This window comes from Ambystoma mexicanum, chromosome 4q (genome assembly GCF_040938575.1).
Source record: "Ambystoma mexicanum isolate Mex_15411 chromosome 4q, UKY_AmexF1_1, whole genome shotgun sequence".
Lineage (NCBI taxonomy): Eukaryota > Metazoa > Chordata > Amphibia > Caudata > Ambystomatidae > Ambystoma > Ambystoma mexicanum.
Window position 1 is genome coordinate 634175317 of NC_090928.1, and position 27669 is coordinate 634202985.

A 27669-nucleotide genomic window follows, 5' to 3' on the forward strand; every position below is an offset into this window, starting at 1 on the left:
AGATCCTGGGCCTTTTCTGAGCAGAACCCACTTCCTTAGATCTGCCCCCTCCACTTTAACAAACACCTTTATCCGAAGGTTTTCACAACGGTGCCTGCTCTCCAATGCTGGTGACCACGAGGGACATATCCTGCTTGGTGCTGGCCAGCTCTCCCTTGAGGTATAGAACATCTTCCTGTAGGGACTGCACTGCAGTTTCTACTTCTTCCACCCTCGAATTCAGTTGTTCCATGTCTCTGACTAGATCCGCAATCAATTTCCTGATCTCCTCTATGCTGTTGTTCATTTCTGTTCTTGCCGACTGCGTCAATTCCTCCTTTAGCTCGTCCTTTAATAGCTTCATGTAGTCCATCAAATTGGCTTTGGAGAGCCCCTGCCCTGCTTCCATGACTCTTCCCTGAAGGCACCTCCTCCTGTGGGTCCGCGGTTCTGTGCAACCTCCCACCCCCTTGACTTGTTGCTGGCTCGCCGGCCAAAGTGCATTTAATGTCCGGCCTCAACGCGCCGACTTGCGTAGAGGCATCCGCCCCCAGCTAGCTCAATAATGGGCCTCCCCACTATACAGCCTCTTCCCCAGCGCTGTCGTATGCCTTGCTGCCTCTACAGGCCGTGCTACTCTCCTCTATAATGCAGACCCTCCTGTCTTCAATGAGGCCTTTGCTTCCTGCAGCTCACTGCCAGATACCCCTTTGGCTGTCTGATCCCAGATGCCTCACCACTATGAGGGTTCTCCCTAGAAAGTCTCTCCCAGCCTCCAAATCGCCTCTCACCACTCTTTGCCTGTGGGCTATATCCTATACCAGCTTCTCACAGTCCCTCTTCATCCTCTTTCAGCGTGTGCTGCTCCCTGTTGATCTCTACTTTAATTCAGTCCTTCCTCCATGTGAGCGCTGACTGTGGCTCGCTCCGTCCGGATCTCCCACAGCTCTGCATCCGGTGCTGGCACCTCTTCCCACTCTTGCTGATTGAACTGCTGTCCTAATTCCATCAGTTGCAGGCTGACACCATCACCCGCTTCTGCACCGGGTGCTCACTCAGCCTGCAGGACCAGGTAGCGACCCCGGGCCTGTGTCTCATTGGGTGCTTCAGACCCCAGCCCCACTCAGTGCACCACTCCCCCAACGTTGGGCAAATCGGCATTCTCCCATCACTGTACCTAGGAATTAGCTCCACAGGGGTCTTCGCCCAGTCAGCGAAGCCGCACCACCTCTAATGCTCTTGTCCACAATTCCAGACTGCGCCCAGCCATGCGCTTCAGGACCCGGCCTCGCTTCGCAGGGCACTCAGAGGGCACCCCAAGTAAGACCGGGCCTCTCGGGGGTCGACAGCCGAGCCAGAGGTGCTGCACCACTTCAGCGGCTCATGCTCATCATTGTGCTCCTCCAACAGCCATTAAGCCACCACAATCTGTCGGTGGCTCCCTGGGGCTCATGGAACAGCTGAGTTAAGCGGCCATGTTAGGCGCCATTGGCCACACCTCCTGAAATGTGAACCTGTGATGGTATGAGGAGTCTTGTCCTGCTAGAAGCATTTTTGATGCCTGTTCCTCAGAACTGAGACAGCCCCTTGCTGACTCAAAAGAGACAGACCTCAAGAAGGTAGCACTTGCTGATGACTTGTGGGTGGCCAACAGGGCTGCCCACAAGGATTCTGGGTGAGGGGAAGAAGCAGAAGAAGGAAGGGAAAGGGAATTCCACAAATCCCCCATCCACAGAGTCCCACAAAAGTAACAAGCACAAGAAACCCCATAAATTCAATAAGGCTAGCAACTCCTCTGGAGCCAAACCAGAGGGTGGTTACCAGAAACCCTCATTCTGGAAAACCTTTAGTAGATGTACAGTTGGTAGGTCTGTTCACAGTAAGAAAGTTGATCCGAGATGCAAGGATAAGCCCTTGGGCATCCCATCTGTCTTCTTAGCCTTCACCCAAGAGGGAGATGCTCCTGTAACAGGTGGCAACTTTCACTCTCTAGCTCAAGAACCCGTTGGAGTTCAGGCTAGAGTTATGTAAGTGTCTCTTGGGACGTGGGAACAGAAGAACCAGGCTATCTATAATTCCATTTCAGATAATACTAAAAAATATTTTAAGGACAGTGTACTCATCAATGGTCAGGAGAACCCTATCATTAGAGACACTGGGGCCAGCATCACAGTGGTAGATGAATTTACTGAACCCAGAAGATATTGGTAAGGCATCTCTGAGACCCACCAAACTTGCAGGAGTTCCTATCCATATGCTCCCTATAATGTCTGTCATTCTGTAGTGCAATGATATGGCTGTTAGAATACCTTTCAGTGTCCAGTCAGAAATCCCTGGAACTCTATTGGTCAACAACCTAAAGGACTTGGGTGTTGTTTCTAGCACAGCTGATTCCCCTATTTAAAATAAAAGGTCTCAGACAAGGAAGAACAGGGAGACATTCCGTGTCTCCAAAGTGAAGAAGGGCCCCAAGCCCAAACCTTTCTAGAGGAAAAGAGCTTCTGTGTCCAAAAAGTTCATGGTCACACCTTTGACCCCACCTCCAGCTCAGCCTGATGTGCCTGAACCAGAATCCCCAGAAGACCCTCCTGCTAGTGGCACAGAGGTGGAGGAGGTTCAGCCCTGTCTTGACAATCTGGATCCTAGGGACCATCCCGACCTGTAGACTTTAATTGCAAAAGGTGGACCCTCTAAGGCAGATTTAGTCAGGGGCAAAGAGATTGTCCCTCTCTTGAAGGCTTGCACAGTGAAGCAGTTTCCCAGCTTGCAGGACAAGACGGGAAGATGGCATCCTATATAGTGAACCTGTAGAGTCAACCCCAGGGAACCACAGAAGGCTCGTGGGACCCCAAGGAGTGAGATCAATGTTTTTGCAGATAGTACATGAGGTTCCTCTTCCTGCTCACTTGAGCAAAAAGAAGACCAAAGAGCAGGACTCACTGTATTTCTACTGGCCTCAGATGAGTGCTGAAGTAAATAGGTTCTGCAGAAGCTGCCACATTTGCCAGATGTCTAGTAAAAACAGAGCCAAGTATGTGGCCCCTCTGGTGCCCCTCCCAGTTGTGGGAATTAATTTTGAGAGGTTAGGGATTTACATTGTTGGTCTCATTGAACCTCCAACCTCTTCAAGCAACATGTCTATACTTGTTGTAGTGGGCCATGCCACTAGGTACCCTGAGGCCACCACAATGAGGACTGTCACGGCTCAGGCAGTTGCCAAAGCCATACTTGGTATTTGTAGCAGGGTAGGTTTTCCTAAGGAAGTATTCTGATGGGGGTCATATTGTATGTCCACTACATGTAGGCCATGTGGAAAATCTGTGAAGCCTTTTACAAGTTCTTAACTGCCTACCACCCACAGACAAATGGGTTGATAGAGAGGTTTAATTGAGCACTCAAGATTGTAATGGTAGCATTAGTGGAACCCCTTCACAAGAAGTGGGACCTTCTGCTTCCATGCCTTCTTTTTGCATCTAGAGAAGTACCTCCAAGCTGGAGTGGGATTTAGCCCCTCTGATCTTCTCTGTGGTCCTAAAGTCAGAGGCGCCCTGGCCCTGATTAAAGAAGGCCTGGAGGCTTCTCCACCTTCTAAGCCAGTGAACATCACTGACTATGTGCCAAACCTTAGAAAAAGCACGGCACTTATGATGACAGAAGCCACTGAGAACTTGAAAGCTTGTCAGCCCATGTCAAACATTGGCATGACCAGAACGCTAATATGATGGAGTTTACTCCAGACCAGCAGCTTCTTGTAAAAAACCGAAAGCTTCACAGGATAAGTGTACAGGACCCTTCAAAGTTGTATGAAAACTTGGAGAGTTAATGTATCTGGTGGACTTGAGCAGATAATATGATGGTGGACACTCTGAGCAGGCTCCCATGAGTGGAATTTGGCTCAGGAAGCCCTTTTCGAGATCTTCGCCCTTTAGGGAACCCCTCAAGTGGATCTGTTCACATCCAGCGTCAACAGGAACCATTTCTGCTCCAGGGAATTTCATCTGAGGGGAGCTCTGGGGGGCGCTTTTGTAGTAGACTGGGAACTTCCTCTAGTATACGCGTTCCTGTCACTCCCCATCATCCCTCAAGTATTCACGAGTTTGAGGAAGTACGGAAATTCCATGATCCCTATTGCCCTTGATTGGGCCACTCAGTCTTGTTACCTGGACCGTCTGGACATGTCCATCTGCTCTTCATTCCGTCTTTCCCAGAGAGTGGATCTACTCTCACAGGAGGGGGGCAGTCTTCTTCACCCTTGAATCAGAACGCTGAGCCTACACTCCTGGTTTATGAGAGGGTAAGATATAAAGATTGGGACCTCCCGGAGGACGTTCTGGAGGTGTTGCTTTCGGCTAGAAGACGAGCAACTAAATCACTATACAGCTGCCATTGGAACAAGTTTTGCAGCTGGCTTAGAGCTAAAGATGTGTATTCTTTCTCTTGCAATACACCTCCAGTACTTTCCTTTTTACTGCACATAGCCCATCAAGGGCTGCTGGTGGCTACCATTAAGGTATACGTGATGGCATTATCAATATTCAAGCACATGCCGGAACAAGGCTCTTATTTTAAAATGCCTATTGTAATCCACTTTGTGAAAGGACAAACAAAGGCTTTCCCGCCGGTTTCGTTTCTGGTCCCGCCCTGGGATTTGAATCCGATTCCTACATTTCTAATTGGAGCGCCGTTTGAACCTCTCCATTCCTGTCCTCTCAGGCTACTAACCTGGAAGACCATATTTTAGTGGCCATCACTTTTGCTCACAGGGTTAGTGAGCTATAAGCCCTATCCTGCAAGCCACCATTTACAGTAGTCTGTAAGGAAAAGGTTGTTTTGATGGTTGGTTGGTTGGTCTCTCTCTCTCTCTCTCTCCTTCCTAGGGTGGTGTCTGAGTTTCATGTATCTCAGAAAATCACTCTCCTGTGTTTCTACCCCCCCCTCACCTTTCTAAGCATGAAGATAGGGTGCACAGGCTTGACCCGAAGAGAGCTCTCAGCTTTTACATCTAAAGAATGTAAATTATTAGACAGGATGATTAGTTCTTGGCTACACTGGCCACACTAGGCCAATCCGTGACCAAGCCGACATTGATGAGGTGGATCATGCTATGCATTTCAGAGTGCTTCTCGATTGCTGGAACAGATGTCCTTGGTCTTTGAACAGCCCATTCCACCAGGGGAGTGGCAACTACTTGGGCTCTATGAAGAGCTGACCAGTGCAGCACATTTGCAATGCCACAACATGGTCCTCCATCTATACATTCCCAAAGCACTATTGCTTGGAGACCCTGTCGGGTCAGGACGCTGGATTTGGAAAGCTTGTCTGCACAACATTATGTGCTAATTAAAACATCATAAGAAGCCGCTTTTCCCACCTCCATCTTCAAAACTGCTATAGGACTGTATCTAAGATGAAGAATCTGTGGGCGGACACAACCCATTACAAAAACAAATTACTTATCCTGGTAAAGTCCTTTCCGATGGATGTTCCTACCACAGATTCCTCATTGCCCTCCCATCCTACTCCTCTGACTAAGAGCAAATTCCTATTCTCTCTTTCAACACCCATACAGGGTTGCATTACTCTCAAAACGGCTGAGTACAGAGATAGGAAAAACTAGGACTGACATAACGGGACACAGTGCGTGATATATATATCTATATCTGGACAGAGCAGGATACAAATATATCTATGATGAGGAATCTATGGGAAGAACATTACCAGGGATAAGTAATTTGTTCTTTGCCAGAAAATGTTGTGTAACCTATTTGTTTAAAATCTCTTGGCTAATGCTGCCACCTCCTCCACATTCATGTGTTTTTCCCAACAAGCTGGGAAGGAGGGTACAGCCTTGTGGTTGAAAGAGTGCCAAGAGATTACTTTCATGGTCGTCAGATACTGTTGGACAGGATGTACAATATGGGTATTTAGGGCATGGTATGGAGTTGGATTAAATTCTTTCTACAAAAGAGTACCCAACAGATCCAGATGGTCTACTGGCTATAGTCTACCCCTGCCCTTTACTGTGCAGTGCCCCAGGGATCGGCTTTGTCCCCCCTTCTATGTAATCTTAACCTCCATCCATTAATGTGTATTTTTCAGCCTGCCGAGGTAACCTTCAACATACACAGACGATACCCAGATCCTGATAGATCTTTGAAAAGACAGTCACTGCCCATACAAGAATAAGAATGGCCTGTTAATGATTAAGGCATGGATGGTCCATAATTTTCTAAAAATCAACACAGATAAAGCCCAGGTGCTGGTTATAAATCACAATCTTTACCTTTGCTCTTCATCCTACTGACCCGATTCTTTCAGGCAGTGCCCCAGAACTAGCCCGGTGGTGAAGAAACTGGGTGTGGTGATTGATGAAAACCTGTCACTAAATGCTCAAGTTACTGCAGTTACTCAATTGTGCTACTTCATTATCAGGAAACTGAAGAAAGTGTTTCCCTACCTGACACAACCCCATCAGGTGTTGGTATGTAATGCATTGGTTTCCTCTTGTTCGTACTTTGATAATGCCATCTATTTGGGCGTACCTGTCTATGCTATTTATAGAGTGCAAAAGGTGCAGGATACGGCAGCGAGGCTTCTAAGGAAGAGTACACATTTCTGTGTTCCGTTCTCTACACTGGCTCCCCATGAGGAAACAAATAATCTTCAGAAGTATGTGCATAGTTTTGAAATGCCTGCAGCACCCAACAGCAACGCCACTTGAAATTAAGTTCAATTCCTGCACCAAGCCACACTCAGCTAAACTAAGACACTCAGCTAAACTAAGACTGGATAGAAGGTTGATTCTGCCTTACTATGGGAAAGAAAGATCTGGTGGGACGTTCATTTGTGGTACAGGCCATCAGACACTGAAATCTTCTACCTTCTGATCTATGTAAAGTACCGACCCTGCTGACTTTTAGGGAATAAACTAAAAACCTACCTATTTAATTTTTTATTCACTGTTGATCCGGCTCTTGATACTTCTGTGTTCTTGGGCTTTTTTTCAATTTTGGGCAGCGCTGAGATACCCTATGGTTGATTGCTGCTCTCAACAAAACCCACCCCATAACAGAACATACTGATTTAGTATCTTATCCTGTGTCTTTCTTTCATGACTTCCACCCAGCCATCCTCTCTGGCATGTGCCAGTGCTACTGTTCTTATGCCTGGTGTAGCAATTGGCCCACTGGTAGTTAGGGTATGGGGCACAATTACATTGGAAAGTGCAGGTACCTGGGTGTGTAGGGTTTGTGTACCAGTGACCTGCACTCTGAATTATTTTGCTCTAAAGATGCTGCATAAAGCAGCAGTTTTCTGGCCTGCTGCAGGAGCTGGCCTTGTTAGCAGAATGTGAGGGAGGGAGAGCAACAGACTAAGAGAACTGAATCATCACAAATATCTTTTTTTAAATTTCCTTTATGTACATGTTTCTGTGGCAATTGGATATCAAAAAGTGACATCGATTAGTCCACCAGACTAATTAACATTTGTAACAGATGGATCAAATACTAGATTTTGTCTTCTGAGCAGCATTTAAAGGAATTATGGTTCAAATTTAATAATGACAAATGTTGTTAATTTTGTTTAGCAAGATCAAAATTGCTATAAGCTGGATGGTCTCTGCAGTAATATATAAAACCATTAACATTCAGTAAGACATTGCTGCATGTCAGTTCTCTGACGGGCCAAAGATTTAAAAAAAAAACTTTTTCAAGTGGCATGTAGTCCTGCAAGCTCAAACATTCTGTGAGAACAGTTTAATTCTAAATTTGCTGGTATTCCTTTATTTTTCCAATTGAGATGTGTGCTTCTCATCCTTAGCATATTTTGCAAAAGTGTTTGATAATACTGCTAAAATTTAACTTTCTAATGGTTCTTTTTTTTAAAGATCTGTTAAGCCATACATTGAAGGCCTAGTGTGGATAAAGCCAGCAATGCCACTTGCAGTTTACAACTGAGCATCAGTTGACATGAAAACCATTGAGTTGGACTATATACAGATTGCTTGGATTACGTAAAATGGAATCCTTCATAGAAATAAAAAGATATCCCTAATAACAAGGTTGTCTTTGTAAGGAAGGCACTGTATCAATAGTAAGACCGACACAAGTGACCACAGTTGAACGGTGTTTATTGAACTTCAACAAGGGTGTGATAAACGCCTACCTAATCCTCACAGATGGGAGCAAGCTACGACTATCAAATAATAATGCAGTCCTAGTGGAGTCTCGTCAAAATAAAAGGGCCTTTTCTAAAAAACCTATTTCCAATCCTTACCGCTAAATACAAATAGTGTGGGGTAGTGTTCATGAAAAAGAAAGAAGTGTTCACAAAATTATATGTCAGGATGTTCAGGGCTTTTGCCTCCCTTCCCTTCGTTTTCAGCACGAGACAAGGCAGTTCACACGAGCAAAGCACACACTCTGGCTTCTCCGGCACAAGGATACAGTTTCATTACCAACCTCAGGGCCTTCTGTGCCAAAGTCTCTTTACTTCAAAGTCTCTTGATTCAGAGGGCCTGATGTACCAAAACAAAACACAGAGTTCCTTTCCTTTTAGAAGTGCTCAATTCAGGTGATTCACCCTGGATCCCCCTCAGCTGGGCTCGGATCCCTTTTTATATCACAATTGCTACTGTGGATCCCCCTGTTCCGGGCTCAGATCCCCCTTCTAACAATGTTCAGAGAGTATTCTTTCTCGGGTGACTCACGGTTCACCCAGTATCCCCCTCAGCCAGGCTCAGATCCTTCCTCTTAAACAATTAGTCTCCCTCAACTGGGCTCGGACCAATTTCAGTTTGTATTCAACTATCAAAGACTTTCAAATGCGCACAAGGTTTAGCTTGACCCGTTGCAGAACCACTTCGATCTCAAAATTCCCCTTCTTACTCACCAACCAGTTGGAAACCTAACAGAGACCTTCAAATGAGTAACCATGTGGCACCAGAATACTCTGTCTACAGTATCTTTCTTGACCTCCAAAGTTCAGTCACTCCTCTGGTTTTCAATTATATTTGTGTTGCTCGTCACATTCGTTTCATACACTGTTCTCTTTTAGATTTCTTCATACATTGTTGCTGCTTGCAACCTCGGTTTTAACACAGGCTGGTCTGGTATCAGTCTCTCCGACTTTACGGCTGTGCTGTCTTTACTGGCGCTGCATAGTTGTAGGAGCCAAGGACAGTACCATGGCGGCAACCACTCCTCCACATCTTGGTTATCGACGCGGGGGAGCCCCAGGTACCTCCGACACACAATGCAGGTTTCTTCAGCTTTAGTCCCAGGTGTTAGGTTTCTTATTTTCCAAGGTTCACGAAAGTAACGATCTGAAAAGGTCGAGGGCACTTCCCTCCTTGCAACCCTTTCTGGTCTCGCCGGCTTTCTCCTCGTATTAAACTGCCATCTTGGAACTGCTACTTCCTCATGTGCTGTGCCTCGCTGAGAGTGTGATTTTGTGCTCCGTCTTTTATCCACGTGGGGGAAGTGTGATGAAAGTCAGGTGTGTGTAATGATCGGTAATTGCCTGACCAGTATATTGGGACATGTCAGGTATACGGCTCTGGTGTTAGTCTGTTATCACTCACAGTGAGCTGTCTGTGACAAAGTGTATGTGGCGGGAAAGGGGGGGGGTGGGTTGAGTTCCTAAGTATCCTACCTGGTAGGATGGGGAAAAGTTGTGACAGGGAAGGGGATATACCGCATCTCACCATCCGATCTCCCACTCCCTGAAGACCCCTCCTCCAGGTGATCCTCCCGCACTGGTCTACCCCTAGAAGCTTGATCCAAAAGCAATGGCCATGTCCTGGCCACCTGGATGACAGATCCCCGTTGACTAGGGGGTTAGACACCTTCAGGTTTCTCACATCTGTTATCACAAGTTACCTGGAAAATTCTTGCTGCTGAGCAACGTTCAGATAGTCCTGAATTAAATGTAAGTACTCGTCATCAACCGCTCGTACCAGAATGTTTCATGCTGATTGCTGCCCGCCAATCTAATTTTGTCATGGTGTTGGAGAGTTGCATTGAACATGTTGTTTTACATGATCATGCCCAGTACTGCATACACATAGCACAGCCAAATGTACCATTTCGAGGGGTTTGTGTCCTCTGACGTATTACACATCTATGACAGGTAATGACCACAGCTGTGCTGCTTCGGAAAATTTTCGGTAGAGGGCGTCCTGCGTCGATGACGTCGATCCGTTGTCCCTTGAGGGCCTCCGTCGAGGATCGATGTCACCGGATGTTATATATAGGACGCAGTTCTGTTTTTTCCGCAAACGTGTTTGCTTCGGAATCTCGGCGCGCTTGATTCTTCTCTTCAATAGCGATGTCCTCGTCTTCTTCTACTACCCCGAAGTCGGGCTTTAAAAGAAATTTGTGACTGCGGTTCGAAGATGTCCATCACGGACCCACACGACATCTGCCGCTGGTGCCTCGGCGAAAGCCACGCCACCGACGACTGCGATGATTGCCAGTCCCTGACGTCTAAGGCCTTGAGGGAACGTAAGAAGAAATTGAAGGTAGGTAGGGTGTCTAAGCCCCATAAATCGATGTCCGCTGGGCTTTCGACCGATGACTCGAGGGGTGACTCTCTGCGTCGAGGAAAATCCAGGGGGTCTCGGAGTGGTTCCCGCAATTCCTCTGCCTCTTCGAGGCACTCTAGGAAGCGCCATCACCGGTCGCCTTCCCCGTCCTCGTCAGAGGACTCCGCCAGATGGTTGCTCTTGTCCCACCAAGTCTTCGTCGCCGGCCGAATGGGATGCATTCCGCCAGCAGATGGCGATTTTCGAATCGCAAGGCACAGTTCCGGCCGCGCCTTTGAAAGAAGCCGGCAGGGAATGGGCTTGTTCCACCACTCGCACGCCTTCAGGCTCGGGCGGTCGTCGCGATCATCGGCAGCAGTCAAGGTCCCGCTCGGACAAGGGAGATCGCCATAGCTGTGCCAGATCCAGGTCCCGGTCCTCGACGCCATCGAGACCGTCGGAACCTGTGAAGCCTTCGAGGAAGGCGTCGACGCCATCAGCGCCGTGTCTGTCGAGGGACGCTCTCAGGGCTCCACCCTCGAAGAAGTTGTCGAAGCCGTTGGCGCCTCGTTCAACATCGACGCAGATTCCCTCGGCGCCTTTGATGCCGTTTGTGGAGGATTTGCCAGAGGTGCCCTGGAGGGCTGTGGAACCTCTGAGGAAGGCTCTCAGTAAGTCATTGAGCCCTGTTTTTGAGCCCTACTCTGTTCCTCCTCCCAGATTGGATTTGTTCCAACCTTTGGAGTATATTTCAGAGGTGGAGGAAGGGTCTGATAATGAGATGGTGGTGCCTCCTGATGTCCCTGATGACCTTTTGTCGGGGCAAAGTCAGATGGAGGAACTCCGTCAGTCCTTGCATGACGCCAATGGTCTTGACACCTCTTCGGAGGTGGGGTTTGGCAGGCCTGAGCCTGGGACGCATGCCGAATCCTCCTATAGGCGTCTCATATCAAGGGTGACTGAATACCTGGGGTGGTCTGCTCCACCTGTTGATTTTGATCAGGATGACACTGGACCAAGGTCCACCCACTGACCCGGTGTTGCCGTTTCACATGGGTTTGCAAAGGAGGGTGGCGGTGGCATGGACTGCTCCGGAGAGTCTCCTGGCAGTTAATTAGTCGCTTCCGAAAAAATACCGCCCAGCCAGTAGTGACCTCTGCCACTTATCGACGCACCCTACCATCCCTCCTGATAGGGACGATAAGCGCTTTGATGGTTGGGCGAAGAAGGTATTTTCATCTGGGGGTATGGCGTTGAAGTCGGCCAACTCCATTTGTGCCTTGGTGAGATTCACTCACACTCTGTGGAACTGTGCATCTTTGGCAGCTGAGCATATTCCCAAAGAAGAATAACATGATTGTTTTCTAGCCCTCGTGCAAGACGGCAAGGATGCCATGTGCGAATCCGTTCAGTCGGGTTTGGACACAGCAGACTGTGTCAGCCGGTCCATGGCTGCAAGCACCGTGATACGCAGGTTTGCGTGGTTGCTGAAGTCGGGGTTTGCTCCTGATGTGCAATCCCGGCTTCTGAACATGCCCTTTGATGGAGTTAATTTGTTTGGCAGCAAGGCTGACGAGAGCCTTGAGAGGTTGCAGACCTCCAAAGCTGCAGCAAAGTCTTTATGCGCTGCAGTAGGTCAACCTCCGCCTTTTCGCCCTAAGGGACAGCAATGGAGGGGAGGTTCCTTTCGGTACTACTCTACCTTTGGTAGATCGAGAGGAGCTGCCAGTCAAAGGGGCCACCATAGGGGTACCAGAGGTGGAAAGCACAGTACTCGAGGTGCCAAAGCCGCTCGGGCAGTTGCCTCTTTGCCCCCAGGCACTGCCGCAGCCACGTCCGCTCAGTCATGAGGCCATGTCCCATGGTTTGCCAGTTGGGGGCAGACTTGCGCAGCATCTTGGAGAATGGCAAGCCATTACTTCAGATGTGTGGGTTCTGGAGATCATAGCCCACGGCTACTGTCTTCCCTTCCGGCAGAGGCCTCACGACAATCCACCGGGGAAGCTCTCTTTGAAGCGTCCGGATCCGCTCCTTGTGTAGGAAATCCCTGCTGGAGAAAGGCGCCATAGAACTGGTGCCTGTAGCGGAAAGGAACAAGGGATGGTATTCCCCTTATTTTTTTATCCCGATAAAAGTCGTGGGATTGTGACCCATCATGGACTTGCGTTGGTTAAACAAGCTCCTCAGGAAGGACAAGTTTGAGATGGTAACTCTTTCTCAAGTCCTCTAGGCCCTTCAACTTCAGGATTGGTTGGTGTCTCTCGACCTCAAGGATGCTTACTTTCATGTGCCGATTCATCCCAAGCACAGGATGTACCTGAGGTTCACGGTTGGCGACTTGCATTTTCAGTTTCGGGGCCTGCCGTTCGGATTGACCTCCGTACCGAGGGTCTTCACCAAGCAGATGGTGGTGGTGGCAGCATTTCCCAGGAAAGGGGGGATTCACGTCTACCCCTACCTGGATGATTGGTTGATCAGGGCGCGCTCTCCCGAGCAAGCCCTGGATCATCTGTCCATCACCTGCCACTCCCTTCACAAGCTGGGCTTCTCCCTCAATTTAAAGAAGTCCCATTTGACACCTACCCAGCAGCTCCAATATATCGGAGCAGTGCTCGACACATCCCTGGGGCAGTGTTCGCCTCCCCAGGTGAGGGCTCATCACATTCAGCAGATGGTGGACAAGTTTCAACGTGCCCAGAGTCTCCCGGCGTTCGAGTTCTTGAGATTGCTCGGCATCGTGGCATCCTGCATTTTCCTGGTGCCAGAGGCCAGGTTGTGGATGAGATCTCTGCAGTGGGCTCTCAAGATGCAGTGGTTGAAGTCCTCCGGCAGGATGTTGGATCCCGTTAAGGTGCCGCCTTCGCCCAGGATCTTCTGTGGTGGGTCGTCGAAGGCAATCTGATGAAGGGGGGCTCCATTTTGGCTACCCTGGCCCGAGGTGATGATCGTGATGAACGCATCCCTCAAGGGATGGGGTGCTCATGCCAACGAGTTGACAGTCAGCGGTCATTGGTCTGTTGGAGTCCAGACTCCATATCAATCCGTTGGAGCTGACGGCCGTCAGGCTAGCCCTGAAGGCTTTTCTGCCGTCTGTGCGGAGGAAGAATGTCCTGATTCTGACGGACAATACAGTGGCCATGCACTACCTCAACAAAAAGGGGAGGGGCAGGGTCGCTCCCACTGTGCAGAGAGGCGATGTAGCTCTGGTTCTGGGCCATCCAGCAGGAAATTTCGATCTCGGCAGTTCATCTGGCCGGAGACGGAAACGAGGCGGCGGATGCTCTGAGCAGGCAGAGCATGGTCTCTCACGAGTGGGAACTGGCTCAGAAAGTTCTTTTGGAGATCTTCGCCCGTTGGGGGACCCCACAAGTGGATCTCTTCGCCACCAGTGTCAACCGGAAGTGCAAAAGATTCTGCTCGCAGGAATGTGTCCAAGAGGAGCCTTAGGGGACGCGTTCGTAGTGGAGTGGTCCTTTCCACTGCTGTATGCGTATCCTCAGTCCTCGTCATTCCGCAAGTGTTCCAGAGCTTACGGACGTTCGGTTCCCGGATGATCCTCACTGCTCCGGCATGGGCCAGGAGACCGTGGTACCCGGACGTTCTAGACATGTCCATCTGCTCTCCACGCCGTCTTCCCTACCGAGACAATCTGCTCTCACGGGAGGGGGCGTCGGGTTCTCCATCCAGAGGTCAAGTCTCTCAGCCTTCATGCTTGGTATCTGAAAGGTTGAGGTATAAGGAGGGGACTTCCCCGAAGACGTAATGGAGATGTTGCTTTTGGCAGAAGGCCTGCAACGAAATCCCTGTACCGTTGCCGTTGGAGAAAGTTCTGTGAGTGGTGTGGCGCAGGGTACAGAATGTGGATCCTTTCCAATGTTCCATTCCTTTGGGTTTTGTCTTTTTTGCTTTCTTTAGTCCACAAGGGCCTGCAAGTGGGTACCATTAAGGGTTACCTGGCGGCGCTCTCCATATTTAAGCGCTCATCTGAGGAATGTTCTTATTTGAAGATCCCTTTGATTTCTCAGTTTCCAAAAGGGCGAACTAATGTGTTTCCACCGTCGCCTTTCCAGGTCCCGGGATGGGATTTGAATTTGGTTTTAAAGTTCCTAATGGGAGCTCCGTTTGAGCCCTTACATTCTTGTCTGTTGCGACTGTTGTCCTTTTAAAACTATATTTTTAATTGCGGTTACTTCCGCACGCAGAGTGAGTGAGTTGCAGGCACTTTCCGCCAAGCCACCCTTTACTGTGTTCCATAAGGACAGGGTTGTCCTGCGGGTGCGGCTTTCTTTTCTTCTGAAGGTTGTGTCGGAATTCCATTTGAGCCAGAAGGGGATTCTTCCGGCGTTTTATCCTCCTCCACATCCTGGTAAGGAAGAGGAGAGGCTCCATAGGTTGGATCCTAGAAGAGCTTTGAGTTTCTATCTCTCACGGATGTCCCGGGTCAGAGTGGACGATCAGCTCTTTGTTGGTTATGCTGGAAGTCGCTTTGGTTAGGCTGATTCTAAACAGACCTTGTCTAGATGGATCATTTTGACAATCTCTGAGTGTTACCGTTTGGCGGGCGAAGGACCCTCTAGTAGGCTTACGGGCTCACTCTACTAGGGGTGTGGCTGCCTCCACTGCTCTACAGAGGGGTGTTCCGATTGGCAATATTTGCGAAGCAGCCACATGGGCCTTTGTCCATACTTTTGTGAGACACTATCCCTTGGACTCCATCCATGGGCAGGATTTGGCCTTGGGTAAGGCAGTCCTTTATTCAGCAATTTGATTGGGCATTCTAAAATAATAAATTGTAAATTCTTTTCCCACCTCCATTAGTTGGTACTGCTTTGGGATTCTGGTAGAGATGTGGAATACGTCGGAGGACACAATCCCCTCGAAGAACAAGTTACTTACCTTATTTGGTAACGTTCTTTCGATGGGATGTTCCTCCGACGTATTCCACATCGAACCCTCCCAGCCTGCCCCTCTACAGAATTTCTTATGCAATTGCAGCTTATGTTTCCGCGAGGCTTTCTGCAGTCATACTGGCAGGAGAATGGTGCCACACGTTCTGGGAAAAAACTACAACTGAGGCTATGGGCGCCGTGCGTCCTAAATATAACATCCCGTGACTTTGACCCTCGATGGAGGCCCTCGAGGGACAACAGATCGACGTCATCGACGCAGGACGCCCTCTGCCGAAAATGTTCCGAAGCAGTACAGCTGTGGTCATTACCTGTCATAGATGTGGAATACGTCGGAGGAACATCCCATCGAAATAATGTTACCAGATAAGGTAAGTAACTTGTTCTGATGTCGTAATCCTGTACTATTTTACTTTCCATAACCCTTCTGTTAAAATTGTTATTTTTCCCTCAAAAGTTTGCTTTTAGACAATGAGCGTTGGAAGCAAGCTGATGTCCCTGCAGAGTTTCAGGATTTAGTTGACTCTATCACTGATGGAAAAATCGCTCTGCCTGAGAAAAAAACTGGAGGTGAGTGTTCCCATTAACTGTTTTGCCCAAACTTGCAAACAGAGCCTTTTTAACTTGCCCCGCTACTAGCACTTCCATAGATCTCCCTCTCCCATACACACTGTTTAGTCAACCTGGTATATGATGTCTTATCAAGGGTTTTCCTGTCTGGTTTTAAATCCTCTCACATGGCTGTATTTCTGTATTCAGGTTAATATGTGTCTACACTTTTGGCTTTGATTAATTTTATTCTTCCAGATCTTTTCCTCTTATGCAAGTTGCTTTGGAAACTGTAAGGCTCGGATCCATTTACCTGTCATATGGAAGCTGAACACCCCTTATTCTGCAAGAAATTTCATTACAATACCAAATTCCGAAAAGTTACTTGCAATACTTGGCTGGGGCGGGTTTAGGGGGTGGGAGGGGTTAACTGTCTCCTCCACGTCCCTGTCTTTGCTACATTGGTTACTTTTGCTGTTACCATTATAGTCAGGGTGATGATTTCTTTAGGTTGTCCTCTGCTCCTGCTGGATCCGAAGGAAACCTGCACTTGTTTCAGAGACTGCCACACCTCACTCGGACTTTGTCAGATCTCACATGGGTCTGAGTAACCTTGTGTGTGAGATTTAAGAGTGCTGGTGGCCGACTGTGCCACAGTCTTTGCCGGAATTAGGTGGTTAGACATCTTTCACTAGTCCTTTCCAAACCTCTTCTCAACCCTTCATCTTTTCCACTCTTGCTCCCATGCGCTCTTTTCCTCCGCCTCCCCCGCCCCTCGACTCCCCCCAACCCTCATCAATCAGGCCCTCTTGAACTCCCATCCTAGCTTCACATATTCTCCCCCTAATTTATTCTGTTCTCTTGTCCTTCCTTATGTCGTTCTACTGCTCACCTCATTCACACTCTGTTCTGCTCTAACTCTTGCCATTCTTTACTTTGCTTTTCACCACAACCTCCTCCTTGTTCACGCTTCACATTTTTCCACTCCCCCTCCTCCCATTCCCTTCTCCTAATCTTTATTCTTTCCTCTCCCTCCTACTCTTTACATTCTCCCCCTCTAATGTAACAGGTTCACTGGCTGCCACCTGCTCATCCTCTTCTCTCATTCCTCTTCTCTCATCATTCACCCTTCCTTGTCGATCCAGCATGACACTGCTTTCCTCCTTCTAGCAACCACACCAGACATCAACTGGAGGCTGATTATGTACCTGAATGAGCCTGCTGCCAGGGGCCACACGCTGTGAACCTTGCTCAGCTCTGCTGCTGCGGCGGCAGCAGATCGCAGGGCTTGAGTGCCTGGTTTTTTTAAAGGTTTTTCATAACTTCGCCAACTTGTCTCGCGCCTCATCGTGTGGCTCCACGGAATGAGTCCTTAAGAGTGTTGGCCTTGTCTTGAATTTCATGTCATTCCAATATCCGCTTCAGCCTGTCTCCTTTGCTGCAGACACTGGGCAAACACTTTGGCGCTGCAAATACTTCGGCGCTCCCTTTGCTCCACAAGTATTCCTCCTGTCAGTGATTTGTTTTAGTGAGGTGGCTGCTAGTCTCTAACTGAACTGTTGTTAAAGGATAATTGCTTATAGGCTTTGAGATCGTATGGTGGCAAATCCCGTTGTGGGTCTGCCGTCTCAGCCAGCGGTTAGCAACATGGTATTTCTGGTTGCTGAGGAAATGTTTCCTACTTGGCTCATGATGGGTGGGAAGCCTGGTACACCTACCCTGTACTTCATCTGTACCCTACATCATGTAGCTGGTGGTGGCACACAGCCCAAAGGCGCACCCCAATTTCATCACCCAGTCTAATTTCTGTGGCTTTGTTGCCGGAAGTAACATTGCAATCGTATTACCCTTTTCTGAGGATTTGCCATAGCAGTTATTTAAGTGGGACATATGCCACTGCTGAATGGCAGTTGTTTGTCTGTTGTTAAGCCAGAATTCCTATTTAGGGGTCGGGGGGGTTTCTATGACCACTTTTTGGGGCCGCTCAAGTTTTTGTTTTTGCCTCTTAGATATTTTGGTTCCTAGATCTCTTTTGGTGGCCAGAGGGAATTCTCCTGAACGCCCCCCTGCCATTATGTCCCTTTTTACCCATTATATTGGGTATATGGCATTGGGTTTCCTCAGAGGTGCCCAGTCCCAGGTGTGCCTCTCAGACACCCCATTTATGCCCCACAGTGATTGTGTTACTGTCATTTGGTTTAAGGGAAAGAGTTGGTGGTAGCTGTGCTATCATTTCAGCTTCTCCAAGGTTACAAGCTATTTTACTGCATTGGTAACCATTGAGGTACAAATGGATTTTTTTAAAATCCTGCTTCTGCTCTTTTGTTTTCTAGGGCTTCCCTTTGCCTAGGTGACCACGGTGTGGGCTCAAAATGGCCATTCAGATCATGTGAGGGATTTTAGTAAGCCCATCATGGCAGCCTCCATGCTGGTCCTAACTGGCTTGGGTTACTTTAGGTCCTTGGACCAAGCCCTTTCACTTCCTGTGGGGGTGGCTTTGGCTGAGTGAAGTTCCAGTGACCAACCAATATGGTTGGCCCTCTGCCCCCAGCTCCTCGTTGCGATTGGCTGGCTGGCTTTTGGCCACACCTCTTTTACAGGGGTATTTAAGTTCTACCCTGCTCCTAACTCACTCTATTGCTGTTGTGTTCCCCGAACTTGGGGGTGGCAAGTATGCCGATCTGCTGAAGAAATTCCGTGCTGATTCACAATGTTTTAGGCTTTTTTTAAAGCCTGCAGTTGGAAACAAATTGCTAGATGCAGTGGCTTGGCCTCATCCCGGTTTGTTTTTTTTTCTGCCAGAAGTCCAGTTTGGATTTCTTCGATACTCCAGGTGACTCAACATATCTGCTGGGGTGAGCCCTGCACTTCGGGATCGTTTCTTTGCTGTTTTACTGCTGCATACCACTTTTGCTGCATACCACTGTTTACCACCAGCATCTTCCGCTTGGCTGTGTTGCTGCAGGAGTCAAGAGAACGGCTGCAAGTTCATCACTGTGCTGGAACTTCAGTTCGGGGCGTCTGGGGGTACCACCAGCTGGTTTCTCCTGGGACTGTCTGTTGTTGTGCTGCTCCCTTTTATGATCCGCTCTGCTGCTGGCAGTAGTTTGTTTGAGTTTCCTCTTCTCCTTGGAGACTCCCTCGCCAGATTTACACTCCTGGCTTGAAAGTAGAGATACTGAGAGGAGCTTCTGTTTTTTTCTGCATTGTTGGGGCCTTCGGTTGCCCATGGTTCAAGTCCTAAAGTACTGAATCGTGAAAACCGCACCTGTTGGGAAAATGTGTTTATTTGCAGGGTTGTTTCAGGTCCCTGTAGAAGTTTCTGCCGAATCCACTGACTTGATGATCTAACTTGGGGTCCTAGGAAGGGTGATTATTCGCAGTATCCACTCCTGGCTGTCCCCCTCAGTCCGTGGTAGGGATTCTTGAGCGGCAGCTTTGGAGTGTAGTACTTGTATGCGTTGCCATGCGGTTCTGCTAAGTAATGCGTTGTGGTGGTAATGTATAATTACTTAGGTGACTTGCATTACTCTGCGTCCTACTCTTGCCACTAAAGAGGTTAAATCTCATTCCATGACAGACATCACAAATGTATCCTATAACAAATCTGATTTCCTACCTTTTTAAAAAAAAAAAAAAATTCTTGATTTTATGCAAACAAAACAACAAAAACCAAACGAGCAGCATAATCATAATAGTTCAGTTACACATCAAGTTATCGTAAGCACTGCTCCCATTATCCCTCCCTTCCCCCGTGAGCCTATTTGTGAATCCCTTTCAATGTTTGGCACATACGGCCGGGTTTCGTTCTCTTCGGAGTCTGTTGGATCTGGTATTACTCCAAACAATTCTGTTATTAGCGTTTTCCAAGCCAACAGGGTACCCGCCTCCCCATCAGCCCGGCTACTCGCTTCTTGCCATGCCACCATTTCAGCCTCTGCCCATTTCTGCAAGTCCTTCCACCATACATCCACCTTAGGTTTGTGGCATTTCTTCCACCCCATGGCGATCCTGCGTTTCGCAAGCACATATGCCAGATTTCTCAGTTTCTCAATATGCTTGAGCTTCCGTGGCCTATGGAACCCGCCCAGTAAGCAGGCCCAGGCCGTGTCTGTGACAAGAGTAACCCCTTTATCAGCCAGTTTCTGTGCCACTTCTCCCCAGTAGCACCTGATAATCGGGCACGACCAAAACATATGTGTCATGTCAGCGTTTTCTAGGTTACATTTAGGACACACTTGTATTCCATCGTTTCGGAACTTGGATATCCTCAAGGGGGTCATGTATGCCCTTTGCGTTACATACAGCTGTATTTGTTTTAATCTGGCATTTCTAGACACTTTTTTGTGGTAACCCAGGGCAAGCTCCCATACCCCGTCCTCCATCGGGGCTCCCACTTCCGCCTCCCAGTCCAGCCTCAGATGTGTTAAATCTTTCCCCGCCTTAGCCATCACCATCTCATACAGTCTCGAGATCTCATGACCCCCTTCGGACATATCATATATTGTTTCCAAAACTGCATCTGGTTCTTCTATCAAAACTGTCTCTGGCCAGGTATTCTTAATCATCCGTACCAATCTAATGTACGTGACATATTGGCCCGTGTGTAGCCCCGCTTCTTCGTTGAGTTCCATAAACTCCTTAGTGGATCCCTCTTGCCAAACATCGCCTAGCGTTGCCAGCCCCACTGATTCCCAGTAGGTCCTAACAATCGCCCTCAACTGCCGCCCTCAACTGATCATCCCCTCCTGTCAGAGCAACCAGCGGTATCTGCGGGAGGCACAGGCACAGGACTTCAATCAAACGACAAGCCCTACGCCAAATTTTCCATCCAAGCCTCAACATCGCAGGACGCCCCCTCATTTCAGTTTCGGACAGCCAAATCATTTCTTTCAGATAAAACGGGGCGCAGTCCTGTCCAAGCACCCTATGCTCAGGGGTCACTTCATCAGAAAGCCACTTGGCCACATACTGTAACTGTCCTGCCAAGTAATAAACCTCAAAATGAGGCAGTCTGATACCTCCTTTTTCATAAAAGTTCTGCAGTTTCCAAAACGCCACTCTATTTCGGGTACCGTGCCACAGGAAGTCCCTACACATGCTATTCAATTTGCTGAAAAACTTCTTGGGTATTATGTATGGGATATTACTGAAGTAGTGCAGGAGCCTGGGCAGAACTACCATCTTAAGCATGCCCCCCCCGCCCCATCATCGCCAAGGGCAATCTTGCCCAGAACTGCATGCTGTTTCTAATTTTCTCGACGGCTACTTCCGTATTGTGTCTGTGTTCTTCTTGCACCGTGTGATATACATCTACGCCCAAATAGCGAAAAGAGCTAGTTGCCCATGGTACCTGTAGCACCGGTAGTCCTACAGGGATCCCCTTATAGCTACCTAGCGGGAATATGACAGACTTTTGGGGGTTCACTGAGATGCCCGACAACTCTGCGTACCTTTCCATCACTTCAAGTATGTATAAGAGATTTTCTTCTGGGTATTGCAAGTACAGTAACAGATCATCCGCGTACAAGGATATCAAGTGTCGTTCCCCCCCTACCTCAATGCCAATCGCATCATACTGTGCCCTAACGCATATTGCCAGAGACTCCAGGGCCAAGATATAAAGCATCGGGGACCAGGGGCACCCTTGTCTGGTGCCTCTGCTAAGTTGCCATCTCTCGGATATCACCGCTCCAGTTCGGACCCTGGCAAGCGGCAACATCTTGGCCCACCTGATATAGCCCGGCCCCATTCCATACCCTTCCAAAGCAGCCAATAGCCATGACCACTTGACCGAGTCAAAAGCTTTAACTGCATCTAGAGACACTATCGCCATCTCACCCTCGTTCTTACTACCCCATTCAACCACCCGGTGAAGCCGCCTATGATTGTGTGTTATGTTTCTGCTCGGGACATAACCCGTTTGGTCAGGATGTATGAGTCTACCAATCACTTTCTGCAATCGATTTGCTAGGACAGCCGTGAGAATCTTGCTGTACTGATTCAGCATCGACAGGGGCCTGTAGGAGCCACATCTGTGCTCCGGTTTATTGGGCCCTCTGAGTGACTCGGGCAACCGTCCTATCTCAAGCACTTCATTAAGCATGTCTAACATTGGGGGGAGGATTTCCTCTCTGTATACTTTATAAAATTCGCTGGGGAACCCATCTGCTCCTGGGGTCTTACAGGTAGGCAGCTGCTTCACAACCTCTTCTAACTCCTCCAACGTGATTGGCTCATCGAACTCCTCTCTCTCTTCTTCACTTATCTTGGGCAGCCCTATGTCTTCTAACGTTTCGATTATCTTGCGCTGGTCACCCATCTCATCGTCTCCGTACGGCACTTTGTAATATTCCACAAATTCTTTGTTAACCCCCTCTTGTGTGGCCACCTCATCTCCGTCCTCCCTAATAATAGTCCTGATCGGAGGCCTAGGGGTCTCGCTTTTGTATAGCCAGGCCAAGAGGCGGCCTGTCTTGTCTCCCCCCGCGTGCTGCCTCTCAACATATTTCTTATAATTGAGATTGCAGAGTCTTTCCCAATGCCCTGCACATTGTTGCTGTAGTTGGAGTACCAGCTCTGTGTCTACATCACCGCTCTTCAATGCTATTTCTAGCTCAGTTTCCACCCTCTGTAGGTCAGCAAAGACCCCACCTTGTAACCCTCTTGACTTAGCAATGGCCGCCCCCCGCATCACCACCTTAAAAGCTTCCCATAATGTGCCCGCAGAATTAACACTCCCAGTATTCTCTTCAAAGAAGTTAGTAATCTCTTTCCTTATATCTTCTCTAAAGACTGGATCTTTGAGCGCCTCCGCTCGGAGGCGCCATGTAAGGATCTTCGCCCTCGGGGGGCAATATTGCCATCCGAGGATCAGGGGCGAATGATCCGAGAGGACCCTGGCCTTATATTCGATTTGAGTGATCTCAGACATCACATCTGCTGTGGCAAAGACGTAATCGAGCCTAGTATGCAGTTGGTGCGGGGCTGAATAGTGCGAATATTGCCTCTCAGTGGGGTGTTTCATCCTCCACGCATCTGTGAAGTCAAAATCAGTTAACAGCATCTGCAACGCTTTGGCAGCTGGCCTAGGCTTACCCGCCCTGCCATCAGATCTGTCTACCACAGGATCCAACACACAATTAAAGTCCCCACCCCAGATCACTGCGCTCCCTATACACGTACTAAGATTGGTACACAAGGCTCTGAAATATGTTGCTGTGTTTTGGTTGGGGGCATACGTGTTTACTATGCATACCTCCCTGCTCTCCACCAGCCCTCGCAATATAGCCATCCTTCCATCAGTTTCCACTACCTCTTGTATCGATTTGAACGGGACATGCGGTGCCACCCAGATTAACACCCCCCGGGCATATGCAGAGTATGGCGAGCCCATTACGGTCCCTCTCCACTTTCTCTTAAACAGGTTCAACTTCTCTCGCGTCAAGTACGTCTCCTGTAGTAGTGCGATATCTATTTTCTGCCTTTTCAGATGCATCATGATTTTGTTTCTTTTCAGATAGCTGTTAAGGCCCCTGACGTTCCACGTTATTATCCTGAGGTCCCCCATAGGTCATTAATAAGCACCCTCCTGATCCTCCGCTGATTACACCCCTTCATGCACCGCAAGTACACCATGCTGATTCTTCCAAATAGGCTCGAAACAAAACTTAAACTCCCCATGACCACACACACACACTCAACTTCCCATCCCCCCACCTTCCTCCCATCACCCCTCCCCCAACAATACCCTCCCCAACCGTTGCCCAGCTCCATTCCTGGATCTCAGGCACCCCCACATCTAGCCCTGCCTAGCACAAGCTTCTACCCAGGGCTCAGTAGGGTTAAGCCGCCCTAATGGCCGCTGAAACTAGTAATCTATTGGGGTAGGTCATCCACGTTCTGTTGCTCCTTTCAAAAAACATTACGTATACAGTTGCCAAACCGTTACCAGTTACAGTTACACTCACTATATTCGAGTCCAAATCGAGCACCTGGCTCAGATTGCGTACAAAGTTCAGTTAGTTACAGTTTCACTGTGCCATCAGGGTCTTCCTCCTTACGAAATCTTCATTCGGTATGATCCTGCCGGTCACGATCCGCTTCTTGTTCCGGGCAGCCCTGCAGGTCCAGCCATGTAAACATCCTCAGGGGTATCAAAAAATAGCGCTTTGTTCTTGTGTAGCACTTTCAATCGTGCCGGATACAACAGCATATATTTGACTCCCTCAGCCTTCTTTTGACGGCGATGTAACTATACCTCTGCCTTTACACCAGTATCGTATAGTCCGGGTATGCTGTGATGTTGGTGGATGCTCTCTCTATCGTGCCGCCCTTCCGAAAATATTCGAGGATCTTCTCTTTATCCCTGTAATTCAGGATCCTCGCTATGATCGGTCTGGGCGGGGCCCCCGGCCGGGGTATCCTCATTAGGGCGCGGTGCGCCCTCTCCACCGTAAATCCCTGCGAAAGATTCCCGGCTCCGATCCCTTGTAGGATCATGTTTTCGACATAGTTTGTGGGGTCTTGGCCGCCTTCCCTCTCCGGAAGGCCAACCACGCGAATGTTGTTCCTCCTCGCTCTTCCTTCCGCCTCTTCCACACGATTTTCCAGGTTGGTGACCTGTTGTTTTAAGACATGAAACTCCTTCGCATTGCTCGTGCTAACATCGGTATTAATCTTCACCTCACTTTCCAGACCGCTGGTCCTTTCTGCAAGAGCTCTAACATCTTGACGCAGCAGGGTGAGTTCCGTACCTACAGCATCGATCTTATTCTCTAAAGCTGTGCGCAAGTCTGCCATTGCCAAGTCCCATTTTGCGCTCAGGCCCGTTATAGCCTCCAGGATCTGGTGCTTGTCCCTTTCGGGGGTGTCTTCCGCAGGGGTCACGACCATGCTCTGCACCGATGTTGAGGGGGTCTGTTGTGTTTTTCGTGAAAGTCTCCATCGTGGGTTGCTAGTCTTGGTTCTCAACCCTTTCGCCGACATGGCGCTGCCCTCCACTCTTCTACGCCTCTGCCTTAATGCAGCTATTGCACTGTCCTCGGTCCGACAAAGGTCTGGCTCCCAAGTCTCCTGACTCACATTCGAGATGGCACTTCGAATTGTCTTACGAATGGGCTATGGCCTCACACTCCCCATTCAAGTTCCGTAGGCCTCGTCGCCCAAGCGTCCAATGTTATCGGTCAGCTTGCCGAGGCTCTATTAGCGTATGCCAGGGCGGGCGCTCTCATGGTGTTAATTCGAACACCCCGACATATCTCCTTGTCGTACTATTCCTCCAGGCAATTTACCGCAGCCATATCCCGCAGTTCTGGGGAATCAGTGTTGTTTCTCCGCGGAGGCCTCTCTTTTGTTAGCCGCCATCTTGGTGCCAAAGCGGCCGCACAGTCGCGCCAACAAAAATGTGTATATTTCACGATTCCCGGGGACTATGAACTTGTCCAGCGAATTTCACTTGGCGTGCGGCTTCCAACACCTGATCCCCAAAGTTCTAGGCGCTCGTTACAGTTTCAACGGGTAACTTTGGCAAAAATAGAGTCAGATCATCAGGAGCTCCTCGCACAGCATGTCCTATTCCATGGCCAGTTGGCCACGCCCCAATCTGATTTCCTTCCTTAACCTTAGAACTTGTTTTAAAAAACGTTTTCTAAGTGTGCACAAAGCGTGCACTTCAAGCAGTTTGGGTTGAATTCGACCAATTACATACACTTGTAAATGTGCATGTCGGGGGTAGGGAGGAGTACGTGGGTGTAGGATGATAAAGTGGCATTGTGAGTGTTGGGTAAGAATTAGTGCAGTCCAACTGGTGTGGGACTTCTGTCTTGGTATTAGGTAACACACCTTTTAATATAGGCCGGTACTACACAAGTTGGTAGTGTGACTGAGCAGCCAGGCTTATCTTCAGAGGGGTCATGTGAGCTGTAGAGCTGTGCAATTAAATCAGCCAATACAAGCATCCAAGTAAAGACACACTTTAAGTTTATAATAATTTATTTGTACACAAAGATATTTAAAGCATTCTTTAAAAAGCAGTCATTCCTTGTAACATTAATCTCAAGGTAGGATTCAATGCAAAAAGTGAACAATAAAGCAAGCAAGTAAGTAATTCATTCATATGTTACACAAGTACCAGCACCCGGAGGTGACGTCATTTGAGGTCAGTATATCCTTTATATAGTATCACCTTTGCAATGTTGAGTTTTTCAAGGAAGGAAAGGTTAGGGTTAGATCAGAACAGACTGATAGGTTATAAGAACAGTGAGAGTCTCCCAAAGGGATGATGGCAGTCAATTTTCCCAGCATTAAAGTGTTCAACGTTTAAAACCTGTAAGGAAACAAGCACTCCCAAAGCCAATGGGTTCCGGAGGCGGCCTTTAGAGGGCCAGGACAGCCAAAGTCAATGGGCAAAATCAAAGGTCTGATGCTCTTCTTAGAAAATTGTTCTTAAATAGTCTGTTTTCAAAATAGAAATCCCAGCAACTCAAGAGGCGTCACCTTTGGAAAGCACACACTGTAAGACCAGTGCAGGTAAATTGAGGTCAACTTAGTGTAGGTTTAAATCACACTCCCAAAGATAGGAAGCACCCCAAAAGGATAAAGTACCCAAATCCCCATAGTACCTTTTGAACTGAAGAAGTTGTTCCAGCTGGTTGCCTTCACGATGCAATGCAGTAGATCCTTGTTCCTGGTCCTTGGTTGTGGTTTTGAAAGGGAGGACATCTGGCGGGCTACTGCAGCAGCACTCGAGAGAGAGTTTCGGCAGCAATTGATTTCTGTCGATTCAGCGGCTCCTTGTGGTTTTGGCACCTTTTTCTCAATGTAAAAGAAGAACGAAAAGCTCTTGTTAGGATTTCCTTGATTCCTTCTTCCTGGACTCTGCCGAGGGGACTCTGGGTGCAAATTTCTTGCTTCTGTAGGATCATCTGGATGCTCCCGAAGTTCTGACCGGATTCGGACTTTGGAAGACAATGCACTCACAAGTGGTTGAGGTTTCCCCCAGGTATTGGGCTTCTGCAGTCTTGGAAAGTCGCAGCAAGTCGGGGGGGGGGTGTGCCAAAATAGTTTGACTCAAGACTAGTTGGTCCCACCAACCTAAGGGAAGAAGTCGTCCTTTACGGGTCTTCTCTGTTGATTCGAAAACGAGGTCAGCACAGCTGCATGGCTTCAATGGGCACTTTGTGGTCCAGGAGGGTGCTTCTGGCGTCTTCTCTCGTCTTCTGCTTTGGATGTTGTCCTCCAGTCGTCGACTATGCTCTTAGTCTCAAAAACCTTGCTTTTTATGCAAGTCCCCATTCATTCACAGCCCTACGCTGTCAATCAAACAGCAGGGTGGCTATCCTCCAGGACAGCCAGCCGGCCAATTGGAACTGGTTTCACTCAGGCACACCTAGAGACAGGACAGTGAAGTTTCGGGACCCTCCCTCACTGCATGCCTTTCCAGACACACCGGAGCCTGGGCGGGCTTCAGGGCTGAAGCCCGCCAAAGGCAAGACACAAGAAGGACTCAAACCTGATGCAAACAGAGTAAATGCCCAGAAGAAACTAACAAACAAGAAATGGCGATAAAAGATGACCAGAGCCATTTTTGAGAAAATGGTCACCCTTGGGTGCAGCACTGCAGCTGAGGTCTCAGCATGCATATACATGTCACTAGTTAGTAAAAAAGGAAACCACTTCCACCAGCCATTCAAGTGAGTTAGTGTAACA

At 48.6% G+C, this 27669-nt stretch overlaps 1 protein-coding gene across 2 annotated transcripts in view; it reads left to right on the forward strand.

Moving 5' to 3' along the window:
• Window positions 1-27669, forward strand: part of VPS54 (VPS54 subunit of GARP complex) — a 2536401-nt gene that overhangs the window by 1611394 nt on the left and 897338 nt on the right. For both annotated transcript variants that reach the window (XM_069608186.1, XM_069608187.1), the window contains one exon: window positions 15869-15981. In XM_069608186.1, the coding sequence (XP_069464287.1) occupies window positions 15869-15981 (113 nt within the window). The remainder of the gene's footprint in view (window positions 1-15868; window positions 15982-27669) is intronic.